Source organism: Pseudoliparis swirei, chromosome 17 (assembly GCF_029220125.1).
Source record: "Pseudoliparis swirei isolate HS2019 ecotype Mariana Trench chromosome 17, NWPU_hadal_v1, whole genome shotgun sequence".
NCBI classification, from domain to species: Eukaryota; Metazoa; Chordata; class Actinopteri; order Perciformes; family Liparidae; genus Pseudoliparis; species Pseudoliparis swirei.
This window is the reverse complement of record NC_079404.1, coordinates 4,297,378-4,314,784: the sequence shown is the minus strand read 5'-3', so window position 1 is coordinate 4,314,784 and position 17,407 is coordinate 4,297,378. Positions and strand designations below refer to the sequence as shown.

The following is a 17,407-nucleotide window of genomic DNA, read 5'->3' as shown; positions in this document are numbered from 1 at the left end:
GAGATGCAGCACACGATTCTACACCATTTACAAATGAGTATTGCGATTTGTGCATATTTGTGGTAAAACTGTTGTACACTCATCACAACCCAAATGAATATAGATATTTGACGTATAGATTCTTAACATTAACCTCGCAGATGTGTTAATGTTGCCCTCGCAAGACTTCCCCACGTTCACGAACGTCTGAGGTGTCGGTGAGGTTCTGGACGTGTTTTTTAAGGAGGAGGGGCCTCATGCGTTGAATCCACAATCAGCCTTTTAATATGAATTGATGATGCTGTAAATGCTGCTAATGACCTAAAGCAGCGACATGCTGCCTTTTACAACCTCGGGCACTGGCATGTTCAAAGGAGCCGACTGTTAACGATGTCTCATATTAATGATAAGACATGAATAGAATATGAGAAAAGCTGGCCGGCTCACCAGAACCATTAGGAATCATCCTCTCGTGACCATGAATATTTTATGGCCGTCTGGCTGTTGAGATACAGCCGAGGCACGGCCACTCGGAAAAAACAGACATACTGTTATAATAAATATATAATGTTTCATCCACACATGGAGCTGAATCGATTTCATGTCCTTCATTCACCTCTAACCTTGTCGTTCAGAATCTGTCCATCGACACAGACCTGCACGCAGCCAATGGGAGGCGAGTGAAAGCTCTGGATATTTTTGCGTATGCGCTGGCCTTCTTCAAGGAGCAGGCACTAAAGGTAACACACGTGTGTATTTTCTGTTGTAGCACATATACAAAGTGTTGTTTACGTTACATCCCGTTGAATTTGGGCTCAGTCCCAGCATGAACCCTGAAGCCAATGTTCAGTTTGGTCCAATTACTCATTTTCAATTATGCCGGTATCCAAAAATACCTAATGTGACGAGTGCAGGTGGTACTTTGTGGCGTAATGAATATCTCGGGGAACATGCGGTGCATTATACGGCAACGAGCCGCAAAGGAAGAGCGTAACCCGACCAAGTGCCCGTTGTTTATGAATTTTAAAGCGTTGTACACCTTGTCTGAGCCTCAGCGTGGCACTAACCCCGCCATGGAGTTTACTCACCCTGTTGGTTGTGTTTTTCGTTTCTTTTTTCGTCCTGCAGGAGCTGAGCGATCAGACAGGCAGTGAGTTTGACAACAATGACGTGAGATGGGTGATCACTGTTCCCGCCATCTGGAAGATGCCCGCCAAGCAGTTCATGAGGGAAGCTGCGTATAAGGTAGGGCCGGGAGAGCTCCGTCCACGTCTGCGTGTTTCCATCTCAGATTGAACTCGACTGGTTTGCAAATGACTCCTTGAATGAGATTAAAACAATATTAAACCCTCCCCAAATACTGTAGTCGCCCTCAGAACCCACAAGGCAGCACGTCTCGCACGTTTCAAACAATGTGAGAGAGGTCGGTGTGTGATATTACAGATGATGACTCCCACTCTTTAAGACCGGACCCAGGACAGAACCGTGTTGCCGTGTTGAATCTTCAACAGAGGGGTTAAACGGGAACATCAGTGGGATGTGTTCAGGGGAGTCGCATGCAGAGAGATTAAATAATCTATCTGCAATAGATATGCTGTTTAGGCTAATTGAGGATTATTAGTGGCGGTATATTGATCGGTGCGGATACCCTCTGCTGCTGTGTGTGTGTGTGTGTGTGTGTGTGTGTGTGTGTGTGTGTGTGTGTGTGTGTGTGTGTGTGTGTGTCTGTGTGTGTGTGTGTGTGTGTGTGTGTGGCTTTTCAGCCCATCGGTGTATGTGACCACATGGGTGTGGCTGTCTGCAGTGAAGGAAGAGGCGAGCAGTGGGAGGACAGAGGAAACGACAGCTTTGATGTGTGTGTGTGTGTGTGTGTGTGTGTGGACTTGTGTATTTCCCTCACGATATGATTTAAAATGAATGAACCATAATAGTGAACCGTTGTGCTCATTTATGACTGCATGTTTTGTTCACATATTGTATATATTGCACTGTCACTGACTGGCGACTTCTCACTCCTCTTAACCGGCCGGTGCAGGTCATCAACAGCGGTTTTTGACTCTTTTTTTCCCCCACTATGTCTTATGAATGGTTCCTCTCTTGATAATTGCATATTTGTATGTTTGTATAACTGAGAAAACGACAAACTAAACCGAGTACTGACGACAATGTAGTGCGTCTGTAGATAAATGTGCTAACGAAGCTAACAGAGCTAATGGAGCTAACAGAGCTAACAAGGCTAAAAGAGCTAATGAAGCTAGCAGAGCTAATGGAGCTAACAGAGCTAAAAAGAGCTAATGGAACTATAAGAGCTAACAGAGTTAAAGAGCAAACACAGCTAAAAGAGCTAAAAGAGCAAACAGAGCTAACGGAGCTAACAGAGTTAAAGAGAAAACAGAGCTAAAAGAGCAAACAGAGCTAATAGAGCTAACGGAGCTAACAGAGCTAACGGGGCTAAATGAGCTAACGGATCTAACGGAGCTAAACAGGGTCAATCATGGGTGGTTTTCATCCAATCGGGCATCACAGCAGTAGTCGTTCACTATTCTCGTTCATATGATGATATGAGATTAAAATACATTAGAGCACTTTTGTATGTCACTATTGCACATGAATGAATATGAATACCACCTGTTCATGAAGATGTACAAGCTATCACATGTCAAGCTACCTCTGCACGTGTGCACTTAGAGTGTGTCCCTCATTTCCCCCTGTGTGGTTCAGACATGCGAGTGCATCATTTATTAAAGTCCGCCACAAATGAGTGGAAGGAAGGCCGAGCAGACGACGTCAAATGGGTTCCAGACTTTCACATTTAGATGAGAGACTTGAAGGCGGTGGGGATACTTCTCTATGGGCTCATCACTGCGAGGGACACCTGTCACATGACACACTGTTACACGATCCGTTGGTTATGTCAAAAATGATGATTAAAGATTCATATCTTTACCAAAATGTTGTTACTATTTAATATCTCACTGTGGTACGGGTAAACCACTTTTGAGCATTGTCTTTTGTGTGGATTCAGATTCCTGACATCATCCTTTTGTCCCGATCACATCCCTGGTGGGCGAGCTTAACGAGGAGGGGAAGGGGGGATTGTACGAATGACGAGGGCAGAAACAGGGAGGAAGAGGAGAGCTTCCAGCAGTTCTGCAGTGGGGCTGGAGGGAGGAGCCGCACAACACCGAGCTAGAGAGAAAGGGAGCGTCTGCAGTGACTCAGCATTGGATGCTCGTGGAGGACAGAGGGAGGGCCAGTGAACGGCGGCCGCGCCCACTGCAACCCGGTGATGCAAACGCTAACGCCAAGCACCACTTCTTCATCCAGACAGGAGCAGGGGAGCTTCATTGGACTTTGAAAGCGAGCATCCCCGTGAACTAAGTCAGGAGGAAAACATTGAAACAAAGGAGCCTTACAATGAAACTCAATAGAACTGATGGAATATTGGCATCATCAATATGATCGTATAACAGTGTGTAATGCAGTGGTTCTCAAACTCTTTCTGCCACGCCCCACTTTGGAGGAAGAAAAAATGTTTCATGCTCCAACAAAATGGTCTGTGCTGACTTTTTATTGAAATAACCTTTTGTGCCTCCTCCATCTGTGCTTTTTCAAATAGTAGAATAAAGAAAAATTGCAACCACTTTCAAGTTAAACCAAATGTGCAATCACTTTGTGAGAACAATGCAAATAAAGTAATATATGTGCAAAAAATGGCAAAGAAATAGCTTATTTTAAGTACAATTAAGCTGTTTTACACTGGATATATATTCAAGATAATGACAATAAGTGCAACCTGTGAAAAACTAAATAAAACAAGTTCAAATATTTGGCAATAAAGACTTTTACGCTGCATACATTTTCAAAACAATAACGTGCAACCTGTGCAAAACACCGTTGACCTCGTTGACCCCGTGCCTTGTTCGTTCACAGTACTTACGGTGTTGAAAAAAACACATGTACACTACCGTTCAAAAGTTTGGGACCACCCAGACAATTTCGTGTCTTCCATGAAAAATCACACTTTTATTTATCAAATGAATATAAAATATAGTCAAGACATTGACAAGGTTAGAAATAATGATTAATATTTGAAGTATTAATTTAGTTCTTCAAACTTCAAGCTCAAAGGAAGGCCAGTTGTATAGTTTATATCACCAGCATAACTGTTTTCAGCTGTGCTAACATAATTGCACAAGGGTTTTCTAATCATCCATTAGTCTTCTAAGGCGATTAGCAAACACAATGTACCATTAGAACACTGGAGTGATAGTTGATGGAAATGGGCCTCTATACACCTCTGGAGATATTTCATTAGAAACCAGACGTTTCCACCTAGAATAGTCATTTACCACATTAACAATGTAGAGAGTGTATTTCTGATTAATGTTATCTTTATTGAAAAAACAGTGCTTTTCTTTGAAAAATAAAGTCATTTCTAAGTGATCCCAAACTTTTGAACGGTAGTGTACATGTTTATTAATATAAATATTGGATATCATATTACATTACAAGTCATTTAGCAAAGGCTTTTCTCCGAAGCGACTTAAAATAAGTGCATTCAACCAAGAGTACAAACTCAGAAACAACAAGAATCCAGAAAGTAACATTTCATCAAGAAAATAAAACTACAAAAGTACCACAAGTAAGTCACATTTAAGCGACACTGAAGTGCTAATCATATGAAATTCTAATTCAATAACGGGGAATATACATATACGTAGATATCTCCAGTGCCTATTTCACAGAACTAGTGGCACAGACAGTGTTTTTGGGCTTTTGACTCACGATTATGAATCATTTGTGGGAGAGAAGCTGAAAAACAAGCCCATCGTTCATGTGTGTCCGTCTTCTTCTCTCGCGTAGTCCGGCCTGGTGTCCCGTGAAATCCCGGAGCAGCTGATCATCGCCTTAGAACCGGAGGCGGCGTCGATCTACTGCCGCAAGCTCCGCCTCCACCAGATGGTGGACCTGGCCTCCCAGAACGGCACCCAGAACGGCTGCAGCCCCACGGACAACGTGGGCAGCGGGATGACCCAAGGTACGCCGCCTCCACGCCGTCGCCAAGGCTTTCACACGGCGTCAGTCACCCGTCAGCATGCACCCTGAGGACATTTTGCTGACTGTGTGTATCTACAGTTTCTCTTCGGAGACGTTCGTACTGACATTGTTTTCTCCTGTTGAATGTCGTTTCTTCCGTAGTTTCACCAGGTCATGGTAAACACGCTTTCTTTTTAAATCCAGACAGAAATGCATGACTTCCTTTGATTCCTTTCCAACAATGGCGATGCTTTTGCTTCTTCAACACAGAACCTACCAATTAACCAAGAAAACGCTAGCTTTATAGCAGTATGCACTTATTGTAATAAACATATATATATATTACAGTAATTTGTAGTCGATTGTCAATTTTCTGTCATTATTCGTGCATATTAAATGTCACATTTTTCACAGCCTCCTCTCCAGACCCCTTCTAATAAAAAAAATGTATTTCCTTTTTTATTTAAGAGCCAATCTCTTGACACGTTCCATAAAAGCCAGTCTGAATCCATCCTATAATCTGCATTCAGAAAGAACACACTAATATCTCCTGCAACATCTACTGTAGCTGTGTTCACGTGACAATGTAAAATAGAACTTATTCACTTTAAGAAAGCTGTTATTGCATTTTTTTATTTTATTTTACATTTATTTGACCAGGAAATGCCTCATTGAGATTAAAAATCTCCTTTACCAGAGTGTCCTGGCCAAGACAGCAAGATTAGCACATGACACAAAGTTTCAGATAATACAACATAAAACAGTGACACACAATATAAAGAAAAAGAAAAATAATGTTTTAGATCACCGCATGAATAAAACCCAAACTAAGACTCAAGTCATCATAACCCAGTTCATTGCAATAGGCTGCGTGAATGCTGTTCGCTGAAAGATAAAGGAGTCTTTCTGTGAATCTTTTTTTAAATTACTTTCCAATCAAAGTATTAGAATATCATCAGGAAGAAGGCAAAGCCAAAGGATAATAACTCTGGACACTCCAATGAAACACATCCACCGGACGATGCAACATGTCAGAGCGATGGACGTATTATTAATATCGACAAAGATCACTGGGAGGGTCGGCGGATGGGAGCAACCAACACAGGACTTTGAACAGGAGACCTTTGTTGTGGTTGTGTTGCCAACACCACTTCTTTCTTTTTGTCCAGTACTCTCATTCTGAAAGAAAAGTCTTCCTTAGCGACACAAAAAAATTAAACAAATCCCTTTCCTTGTAAGAGAAACCAAGAGATTGCACTTAATTTTACTAACTGCCCTGAGACGGTGGCTATGAGAATCCTTCCCGTCCAGAACTGAGAGGGTTCCGGTCTTCTTTTTGTCTTTTTGAGACTCTGTCCAGGGCTCTCTACAAACTCTAGAACCCAGCCCCCTAATGGCTGTTTTCAGGTCAATATTATTGCGTTTTCCCAGAAGGAAGTCAATTAATAATCTACATGCTTCATGAATATATTGTAATACCATAAGTAACACCATAATTAACACCATAAGTAATATGATAAGTAACACCATGAGTAAAAGTATAAGTAATATGATAAGTAACACCATGAGTAATACCATAAGTAAAACCATAAATAGTATAAACTATTCTTGGCTTTCTTTGTTGACGTTTAACAGCGACTCAGCGGGGGTCGTTTTGAGTTGGCAGTGGAGCCGGCGTGTGTTGGTCCAGGTGGCCTCTTATTGGCCGGCCGGTCCGTGGGTGTGGCTTCCTGAACGGGAAAAAACAAACACGTGGCTTTACGTCACATTCCTGTGTTATGTAGAGAAACGAGCGCAGTGTGCTGAACCAGTGACATTGTGGTGAGACTTCTGGACACTTGAGTGTCAGTCTCAATAATTTGCGTCGTTAAATTTTTGATGGAGACATTTTGGTTTATATAGAAATTGAGTGTGTGTGTAGAGGGGGGGGGGGGGTTGATGTACTGTGTGTACATGTTTTACAATACAAATGATATTTAAATAAAATAAGACCAAGTGAATAAATCCAGCCGAATACGAACAAACTTCTGCACAACCCTACGTAAGGTCATGGGGTCAAGTGGTCGTAATGTGAGCTCTAGACCTCTGATGCGCTAATGAGAGTCGGACAGTTGTCCTTCACGCTCTCTGTTGTTTCCCGTGATTCTGCCAGATATTCTGGCTCCTCCCACTCAGGTCACATGGCCTTCCTGAGTCGCCTGTGCTCGTCCGCTGGGGTTGTTAGATATCTAAAAAAAACACCAGTCTTTGGAGAGCATTGTTGACGTTTTTTTTAAATGATATCTTCTTTAAATCAAAAGCACCTTTGCAGAAACATGTTGACGTATTCAACTAAAAAAACTGATTTACTGCCTTTATGCATTTCCCTTTGCACATTATAAATCACCTGCAAACGTTTGAGTTTTATTTAACTTTTATTATCGGTTTCTTATTTTGGGGGCGGGACTTCCAGCTGGAGCCACGTGTCACTTTCACTGCATGTCAACACTGTGCTACATAATTAATGTGACATATAGTCCATAGCTCTACTGGTGTATACTCCTCAAATTACAGGCGAATGATCGATATCTCATGAACCTATACATCTCATAACCTGTTATTATAACGAAGGTCATTCTCTGTGTAATTCTTGCTCCCGGTGTGGATACATGTGCATCTCAGCTTGCTGCTTGCCTCTCTCACACCCCTCTGTATATGAGCCACACAGCTCCACGCCGCACACTCACCACCACATTCTCTCTCTGTTAACAACCAGCAAAGGAGAATGTCCGGCGCAACCGGCAGAGCCGCACCTTTTTGGTGGAAAATGTCATAGGGGAGCTTTGGTCGGAGCTGGAAGAAGGTAGAGTCTTTCTCTTTTACTCTTCTGATATGATTTCCTTTCCCTCCTTTAGGACGAATGCTCTTGCTGTTTCCTATGCTGCCGTTCGGCCATCTTAGCTTCTAGCTTTGGAGGTTCGATCTTGGAGGGGTTTCAATCTGGAGATGTTTTTATTTCATTGCGGTTGTATTAAAAATCGTAATACGTAACTGTAATTTAAATGTGTGTCCGTCCCACTGCTTACGTTTAGTTCCAAAGTCCTGAAAGAAAAACTACAGTTTTATTACAACGTGGGTTTTATTTTCTCAACGCTTGTTATTGGTAATTGGCAGATGATCACACAGGTTGAAAAGAAACTCCCAGTTTGGTGAAACTCAGTAAAAGAAGATAAATAGTCAAGTTATAATGCAATTTTCATTATTATTATTATAACGCCTGTTAACATAATCCCAGTTGACAGACTTCCTGTGTGTACCACATCTGTGCACACACAGTTTCCTGTGCAGCGGAGGATCCACGTGTCCATGACCTGATCAGACGTACTATGTTATCATAACTCATAGAAATGATGGCCAGATGAACCAAAATGACCAGCTGTATAGCCGTTACTCACCCTGTGTTATGTTCTTGAAGAAAATGTGTTTTTTCTCTCATGTCGGCGTATGAGTGGATACATGAGACGTGGATTACACAGCAGACACATTCACTTGAACTCAGCAATAGTTTTCTCCATGTTTTTGTTTTTTTACATTGAGTCATGAAAGAAGTTTTCTTCAAGAATTTACAGATTCGTGGTTAAAGAATACTTCTAGCATGCACCAATCAAATGGAGTATGACTATGAGTGTGAATCAATGACTTTGTTGCCCAGATCAATCCATTGAGTTGTGGTGTTAAAGAAACACCAGAACATTACATACATTCTGTTTTGCAAATCAGAGGAACAAAATATTTTCCCAGAAGGGAAGAATTCATATTTTAGACGTTGAGGTTTCAAGTGAACGGTTTAAATTCTTACTTGCGACCGTCTGCTAAATGGCCTTATAGCCACAGTCACCGTCCTGTCTCACCACTCCGTGCCCCAGCCTGTTGTCTCTGCTGTCAGTCAAACAACCCAACAATTTGAGTTTGAGTTTAGTTTATTTCGATCAGCAAAATATACAACCATCAGAATTCAACAAAAGAAGAAAGTGGCTGACCGAAAGGTTCAAGGCTGGAGCTATCGAGCTTATAAGTGTCCTAACCTATGATTTCTCAAAAAAACTTATTTCAAAGAATGCTTATGATGTGTGTGAATGATCTAATGTCCACTATGTTGTCGTAGCCAAAGCCACTCCTTATCCCACTCTTTCCCTCGGCCAGTTTCTCTTCTTTCATCCCCTCATCATTGGGTTGCTGACACTACAGACACAGAGGTGTGGCCTGGTTCAAGAAGCTGAAGTGTCACAACGAGTCAGGTCCAACTCCAACTTCCCCTGAGAATGTTCCTAATCGCAGCCAATCAGAGTAGTGGTCGATAAGAGGGTCCGGTCAGGAAGGATGCTGTTTGACAACTGCGGTACTGCACACCGTGATCAATTAATCTCTGTGCAGGTGACCGCTATGTGGTGGTGGATTGTGGCGGAGGAACAGTGGACCTGACAGTGCATCAGATCCGTCTTCCAGAGGGACATCTCAAAGAGCTCTACAAGGCCTCAGGTAAAAGGACGTACCGTCATGTATCTCTGCTGAATGCAGCTGTGGTTTTATTCTTGTTTGGTTTCATTCACGGTTGCTTGTCTTTTCCCAGGCGGACCCTACGGCTCCCTCGGCATTGACTATGAATTTGAGAAGCTGCTGTGTAAGATCTTTGGCCAGGATTTCATTGACCAATTTAAGATCAAGAGGCCGGCGGCCTGGGTGGACCTGATGATTGCGTTTGAGTCTCGGAAGAGGGCAGCGGCCCCTGATAGAACCAACCCCCTCAATATCAACCTGCCCTTCTCCTTTATCGACTACTACAAGAAGTTCCGGGGCCACAGCGTGGAACACGCCCTGCGCAAAAGCAAGTGAGTGTTTACCGGAGACCTGACATATTGGAATGAGTGTCTCTATCACCCTAAACAGGAATGCATAGGTATAAGATAAGATGAAAGCCAGATGAAAGATCTTTCAAAGCCAGAGCCAGTCTGTGATGCCATTGCTCGGCACTCGTAGGTCCCTGCTGCCCGACGTGCAATGCCCCAGACCCCAATTGCCAATCCCTGTTCCATAATAGGTTGTTTGAAGGCCTAGCTACAAGATCCTCGCCAGCAAGCTCCCCTTTCCTCACAGGAGCAATGGTTTCCCTGTCCTGGGCCAGGTTGCGACAACTCTTTTCTGCAAGATATGCAGAGGGTCAGTGAATCGCTCTTAGCCTGGCCCTCACCTCGGACCACTTTGCCTTGGGAGAGCCAACCAGAATCTATTGGCCCTGATAACACAGCTCTCAGGTCACTGGGCAACCAAACTCTCAAAGCTTAAAGTGGCGATTCACTGGAGGAGCACGGCCTCCTTGTCGTAGGTAAAGTTTGAAGTCTTGGGGGAAGAGCCATCTACATTCCAGGCAGATGTTGCTACGGTTCTTTAAAAAGCTTCTCGGCAAGATTCAACATTGTTGGGCGGCCTTGGATGGCAAGAGTCTTCAGTGTGGAGAGGCAGACCGAGGTGGTGGTGAACAGAGAGTTTGCTCCAATTCTTGGAGGGGTCATGGGAGTTTGCCCATCCAGACTACCTCTGTTTTTTGGCCTTAGAGAAGATTTATGCCAGTGACCCCCCAGGCAACCCTAGTGGGAGTGTACCAGAGTTATTGTTGCTCAAAGTGAGAGCTTTGTTTCCTCTGCACAAAGTCAAACACGATTCCAGTGCATGTTGGCCTCCGCCAGAGATGTGAACGTTCACAACTCCTGTTTAGGATTGTTATGGACAGGATTTAAAGGTGCAGAGAGAGTGTCCGGTTTGCGGATCTCAGACTTGCCTCTGATGTAGCTCTGTTCTCTCAGAATAAAAGTCAGTCGCTCCAAGTCGGAGTCCATGGTTATCTGTAAGAAAACAGTGGATTTCCCCTTCCAGGTTGGGAGTGAGTCACTGCCCTAAGCGAGGGAACTCAAGAATCTGTCTTCACGAGTGATGGTGAGGTGGAGCACGAGATGGACAAGGCGATTCAGTGCGGCATCAGCGGTGAAATGGAGATTTGAAATGGATTGAGCAGGAAGGCGACGCTCTTGATTTACCATCAATGCTCCGACCCTCATGAGCTTTTCGGTGGTGACCAAAAGAATGAGATTGTGGAAACAAGCACCCCGAATGAGATTCCTTCGTCGGGTTGGTGAGAAGCTCAGACATCCGGAGAAACTGGAGCCCTCAATGCCCCCCCGGGCTCCTATGACGCCGAACTGGAAGTACTCTGTCTCACTGTGCCGGAAAGTCGTGAACACGGTCTCACACTGACATGTTCGTGTCGTCAGGAATCACACACACGGGACCATAGCAGATGGATCCTGTGGATTATTTCAGGAATAATGGTTCCACAGTCGGACTCCATCCGGCACGGAGAGATGTGCTCGCAGGCCTCCAGAGAGGACTGAGGGAAATGGTCCATGAGAGCATCGACCCAACACACACCAATCAGGGCCTTCCATTTTTTTTAGAATAGCTCATAAAGAATGAGTGAATTATGAACGCAGGATTATGGTTCCTTATTTAATGGGATATTTGGGATGTTTAGAGGGTATTGCAAAAACAACAACAACAAAAGAAAAACAATGCATTGTAAATATGAATGACCTGAGCCCATTCAGGTTGGCATGTAGCTCCTCACAGAGCCGCTAGCTGGAGACTCTTTTTCTTGTTGTTTGACTCGTCTGTGATGCAGTTTTTCTTTCTCTAAAGTATTGCAGTATTGCTTTTGATCATATCACCCAACTGCAGATGAACTCATTCATACTCATTGATTTATACATGTACTCACATCCTAGTGTGGATTTCGTGAAATGGTCGTCGCAGGGGATGCTGAGGATGAGTCCAGAAGCTATGAATTCCCTCTTCAAGCCCACCATAGACCACATCATCCAGCATCTGAGTAAGCTGCATCACAACTACGTCCTTTTTGTGTTATTTCATTGTCACTGTGCCGTGTGATGTAGCTTAGCGAGGACCTACAGTACGTCCACAAAGTGTGTACCGCAAAAGTGACACACTTGCTTCATGTCGAGAAAAAAAACAGATTCATGATTGTTTATGAACCATTTATGAATCTCACTGCGTGCATTTCTCGTGGTATTATCAGAAAGTCACAGAAAATAAGCCAATTAGCTTCGCCCAGGGTTTCCTACACCTGACCCACATGCTGTGAGGTTGCATGTGTCAGAGGCTCAACAGACCTAGAGGTCAGGGGCAGCTACGTTTAGATGCCTTCATTCTGGTGTGAACGTCTATTCACAAGAAGCAGCTAATTCAAACCAAAGAGAGTATCAACATCCCACAGGGAATGTTCCACATGACATGTACACGACCGTTCAAAAGTTTGGGGTCACTTAGAAATATCTAGTATGTATAAATAATAAAGATAACATTAAATTAATCAGAAATTCTATACATTGTTAATGTGGTAAATGACTATTCTCTGGTTTTTAATGACATCTCTCTATAGGTGTATAGAGGCCCATCTCCAGTGTTCTACTGGTACATTGTGTTATCGCCTTAAAACACTAAAGGAGGGGTAGAAAGCCCTTTTTATGTGAGCGCAGCTGAAAACAGTTATGCTGGTGAGAGAAGCTATAAAACTGGCCTTCCTTTGAGCCACAAGTTTAAAGAACAAAATTAATATTTAAAATAAAAATCATTATTTCTAACCATGTCAATGTCTTGACTATATTTTCTGTTCATTTTACAATTCATTTGATAAATAAAAGTGTGAGTTTTCATGGAAAACACAACATTGTCTGGGTGACCCCAAACTTTTCAACGGTGGTGAACATCAGGGCCAATCCACGGACACCAGCACCATCTTAAACACATGTGTAACATCGACGTAATGTGTGTTCTTCATCGAGACCCTCTTCTTCTCCCGCAGCTGATTTGTTCGAGAAGCCGGAGGTGAGCGACATTAAGTTCCTGTTCCTCGTGGGAGGTTTTGCCGAGTCCTCCCTGCTGCAGCTGGCCGTCCAGAACATGCTCCAGGGCCGCAGCCGCATCATCATCCCGCACGACGTCGGCCTCACCATCCTGAAAGGTGCCGTGCTGTTCGGCCTGGACCCCAGCATCATCAAAGTCCGCCGCTCGCCCCTCACATACGGCGTGGGCGTCCTCAACCGCTTCGTGGAGGGCAAGCACCCGGCGGAGAAGCTGCTGGTGAAGGACGGCACGCGCTGGTGCACCGACGTCTTCGACACCTTCATCGCCGCCGACCAGTCGGTGGCGCTGGGCGAGCTGGTGAAGCGCAGCTACACCCCGGCCAAGCCCTCCCAGCAGGTCATCGTCATCCACGTCTACTGCTCCGAGAAGGAGAAGGCGAGCTTCATCAGCGAGCCCGGCGTCCGGAAGTGCGGCACGCTCCGCCTGGACGTGAGCGGGACGGAGAGCGCCGCGCCGCGCCGCGAGATCCAGACGCTCATGCAGTTCGGCGACACGGAGATCCGGGCCATGGCGGTGGACGTGTCCACCGGACGCACCGTCAAAGCCAGCATCGACTTCCTGAGCCAGTGAGAAGAGAAGGAGAGAGGGCGAAGAATGACGTCACGGTCGGGAACCAACGGAAAGGAAACATAAGGCTTGCAACACGCACACGCACACACACACACACACAAGGTGGGGATATTTACTATGAAGGGGTTAATGATGATGAATCTCGAGTCCCTCTCAGTTTATAGTGTTGGAGGGAATGGGCTTGAATGTCGAATCCATGTGAGGATGAGGGAGAGAAGAAGAGTCCGGATGGGTTCTGGGGCCCCCTGAGGAGTTCATAGACGGCGCGCCGAGGCTCCACACGGCAACGACAGAGGCCATAGCGTACGACAGGACGGCCGTTCAGATCCTCTCTGAGCGATTCTCAAATAGTCAGGAAAAAAACCGGGGGAAAAAAGACATAAAAGTACCATCCGCATCCAGAATGTGTCTTTGCACACCTCCCTTCTCAGACGCAGGTCATTGCTTATCCGCGCACGCAACAACAAAAAAGAGTCTGTACGCCGTGTCCTCGGGGTCGGGCGCGAGGTCTTTCACAATCTCCGTGTGCTTCCCCATCACTGCAGTGCCCAAGGCCATACCTCTTGGTTTTGCATGGGCCTTTTAGACTTTTTGAGTGTAAACTGTTAATGCGTCACACTGATGCCACGCCCCCTTCTTCCAGAAGAGTTGTATCCAAAGACGTGCCTCACTCCAGAGAGCCTTTAGAAAATAGTGGACATGAGGTCGGCTCCGTTATTCGTGGCGGTGCGTGATGGAAACTGGACGTGGATCAGTGGATCAGTGGTGGGGGGGGGGGTAGTTAGAGTTTACCAAATGCTCCAGATTCACGAACACACAGCTAGAGTCTCCAGTCACCACCGGGTTTTGTTTTTTGTTCACGACCGTCAGAATTCATACGTTTCTCACCCCGTACCCGTGATTTTTCATGAAGAGGGCCCATCGTGCAAAACCACCCGTGTGTTCCTCCGAGGCGATCCGCCGCCGTCAACGCTGAATCCAGGAATGTGAACCGCGCCGCGAGCTAAAGTATGCGCTTATTGTTGCCTTTGTTTGTTTACGCTTCTGACTTATTGAGATGTGGAACAAAAGTCACGGGCCACGGTCGGGAGACGAGCGATGAAGTATGTTTATTTCTGTAAATACAGTATTTAAATATTGTACAGATGAGGTTTTTTTAGCATTGTTCCTGCAGCTTTAGAACCAAGAGAGTGTGCGTGTGTGCATGCGTGTGTGTGTGTGTGTGTGTGCTTTCACATCTCCAGACATTGTTTTCTCACCAGCCACAGCGGAGAGAGGCCGAGGCCGGCTCCATAGATCGCGTGTCGCCCGCTCGTCATCTTTTCTTTTCTTTTTCCACAGTCACAAACAAATAAACTTGAACGCCTCCGCCCTTAAAAAAAAAAAAAAAGAACTATACATTTTGAAATGATAACAGTGAAATGTAAATGTGTCCAGCTCCATTTTCCATCCCCACCCCGCAAGCCTGGAGGAGAGTTAAGTTCTGAAGGAAACTCACAGTGGATTATTGACACAGTCAAGTGGAAGTCATATGAAGACCAAGAGGCATTTTATTCTGAAATTGTCGCTTTTTGTCAGACATAGTCAGCAATAATGGACTTGAAAGCCACATAACCATAAGATTATGTTTATGAGGATTTAAAGTCTGAAGTAAAGAGTGCCTAGTATGAATACCGTGTGATGTCAAGGATCATGAACCCTATCCACACTTTATAACGGAGGGCTGGTACCGATGGCCAGAACCAGTACCCTCGACAGACCCCCCCGCCCCCCTTTTTCTAGATCTGGAAACAAAGAGGATCGAATGCCGCTATCGTTTAGAGAAGAAGTTCCGAGAGCACGTGGCACCGGGTCATTTCGGGTACCGGTACAATAGCTCCGGCACGGTCCGAACCAGTACGAATCCATGAGCGAGGGTCCAGAGCATCGTCCCGGAACCGGGCCTTCGTCGCCTCGAAGGCCGGCGCTCTCCCTCAAGTAGTAGCAACGCAACTAATTGCTGCATTAACGTGGCGTTGGGAAGATTTGTCTGTTCAAGAAAGTAAAAGAAATAAAATAAAATGACAAAAAAATATGCATTCCGACTAAAGACGAGCGCCTCGTCTTGAAGACGCTCGGACGGCAGAGACGCGAGACGCAGGCGACGAGCGCTGGAATCGACCCGTTCGATTGGACGGCATCCAACGGGCCCGCCGCCGCCGCTCAAGCCATTTCCTTCGTGTTCTCGTAGTTTGAACTGTCGTCTAAGTCACGGCGAGACGCCGCGGGGATCCTGTCATGCATGCGCTGCATGCGTCACGTAGGAACGACTCCACGGCAGACAATTAGTTGATTGCTATTACTAATGCACAGCGTCACGGTTTTACCACTGATGGTGATGATGGTGGTGTTTTTCTGCCTGTGTCGGGGTCCCGCGGGCTCCGTGTGATATAACTCCCCGCCCACTTTACCGATAACTCACCGACTCGGCTCGCGTTCCCTTCCACGCGTCTCCGTGCTCGCGGGACGACGTCGAGTGGAAAGGAGGGTTTATTAACACGTGTTTTCTCGCGTTTTATTCGGCCGGATGATTTACGATGTAACGCAAGCCGTGAGTGTCGCGCGGTGTTCGGGACGCTCGTCGCGCAGCAGCTTTAAACGTACGAAGGCTCGTCGAGCCGGGCCTCCCCGAGGTCCACCGGGCCGAGGTGAGGGCGTGGTCGAGGTCGCTTAGCATCATTTAAAAAGTAACTGCTTAACACTAAATCTAAAATACACAATCGTTCAGAATATGTTACCGCTTAGAATGATTGAGCTTCTAGTTAGGATCATCTCAGCCACTCTGAGACGCAACACAGTGCACACGCTGTTCTTCTACTTCTTTATTGATGATGCAAAGGATTTGTTCTTTTCTTCTTCTTTTTTTAAATCTTGAGTTACTGAAATGTCTTTTTTTTCCCTTCTTTTTTCTTTTTCCACACAGTTATGGGTGTATTTCAATCAATGCCAGGTATTCACTGTCAAGACTGTCACCAATAAAATCTAAGTGTATTTCAAGAGAACATTCTTCTGTGTGGCGTTGGCTCCTTTCATCCGGGGGTTTAGCAGCAATGCTGGAAAACACCCAAACACGGGTCCTCATAAAGTTAGACACATGTTACTTTTACTTTCATAAACTGACAACGCACTTTGAAAGGGGACGACTCCAACAGCGACCTGTCAATCACCGTGTGGCCCCGCCCTAAAGCATACCCTGCTTTAATGGTCTGGTTGACTCTAAATCGGGTCAGCATCCTTTCCTATCCAAAGAGCTGTTTGGCCCTATTTTACACCAAATAAAATGTGCCCTGAGCCACACAAAAAATATTTGATATCACAGCTTATACACTTTTCTATGTTTCTATGTCTATTTTTCTATATTTCTGAAATTATAGAACCAGGATAAAGACAATTGTATTGTTATTTTTCAGAATATAACAAAATCAGACTTTTTCAGAAAGCTACTCAGGTCCTGAACACCTCAACGCCGCCATATTTGTGGCTCACCGGGTAGAGCGGTCGTCCCGTAACCACAAGGTAGCGGGTTCGAATCCCGTCCTCCAGTTCAAAGTGGTGTCAAAGTGTCCCAGTTGCTTCACAGCAGCCCACTGCTCCTAGAATACTCCGGGTGGTTTAAATGCAATAATTGTATTTTTAATTAATTAAATCGGCCATTCAATTCAATTCAATTCAGTTTATTTGTATAGCCCAATTTCACAAATTACAAATTTGTCTCGGAGTGCTTTACAATCTGTACACATAGACATCCCTGCCCCAAAACCTCACATCGGACCAGGAAAAACTCCCAAATAACCCTTCAGGGGGA

The 17,407-nt window shown here is 45.0% G+C and overlaps 1 protein-coding gene across 3 annotated transcripts in view; it reads left to right on the top strand.

Moving 5' to 3' along the window:
- Positions 1-16,608, top strand: part of hspa12a (heat shock protein 12A) — a 41,030-nt gene extending 24,422 nt beyond the window's left edge. For 2 of the 3 annotated variants that reach the window (XM_056435760.1, XM_056435759.1), the window contains exons 5-12: positions 615-719; positions 1,108-1,224; positions 4,846-5,020; positions 7,775-7,861; positions 9,433-9,537; positions 9,629-9,887; positions 11,835-11,938; positions 12,932-16,608. In XM_056435760.1, coding sequence (XP_056291735.1) covers positions 615-719; positions 1,108-1,224; positions 4,846-5,020; positions 7,775-7,861; positions 9,433-9,537; positions 9,629-9,887; positions 11,835-11,938; positions 12,932-13,563 — 1,584 coding nt within the window. In that variant the 3' untranslated portion in view covers positions 13,564-16,608. The remainder of the gene's footprint in view (positions 1-614; positions 720-1,107; positions 1,225-4,845; positions 5,021-7,774; positions 7,862-9,432; positions 9,538-9,628; positions 9,888-11,834; positions 11,939-12,931) is intronic. The other variant, XM_056435761.1, reaches the window with a different exon arrangement.
- The last annotated feature ends 799 nt before the right edge of the window (positions 16,609-17,407 follow it).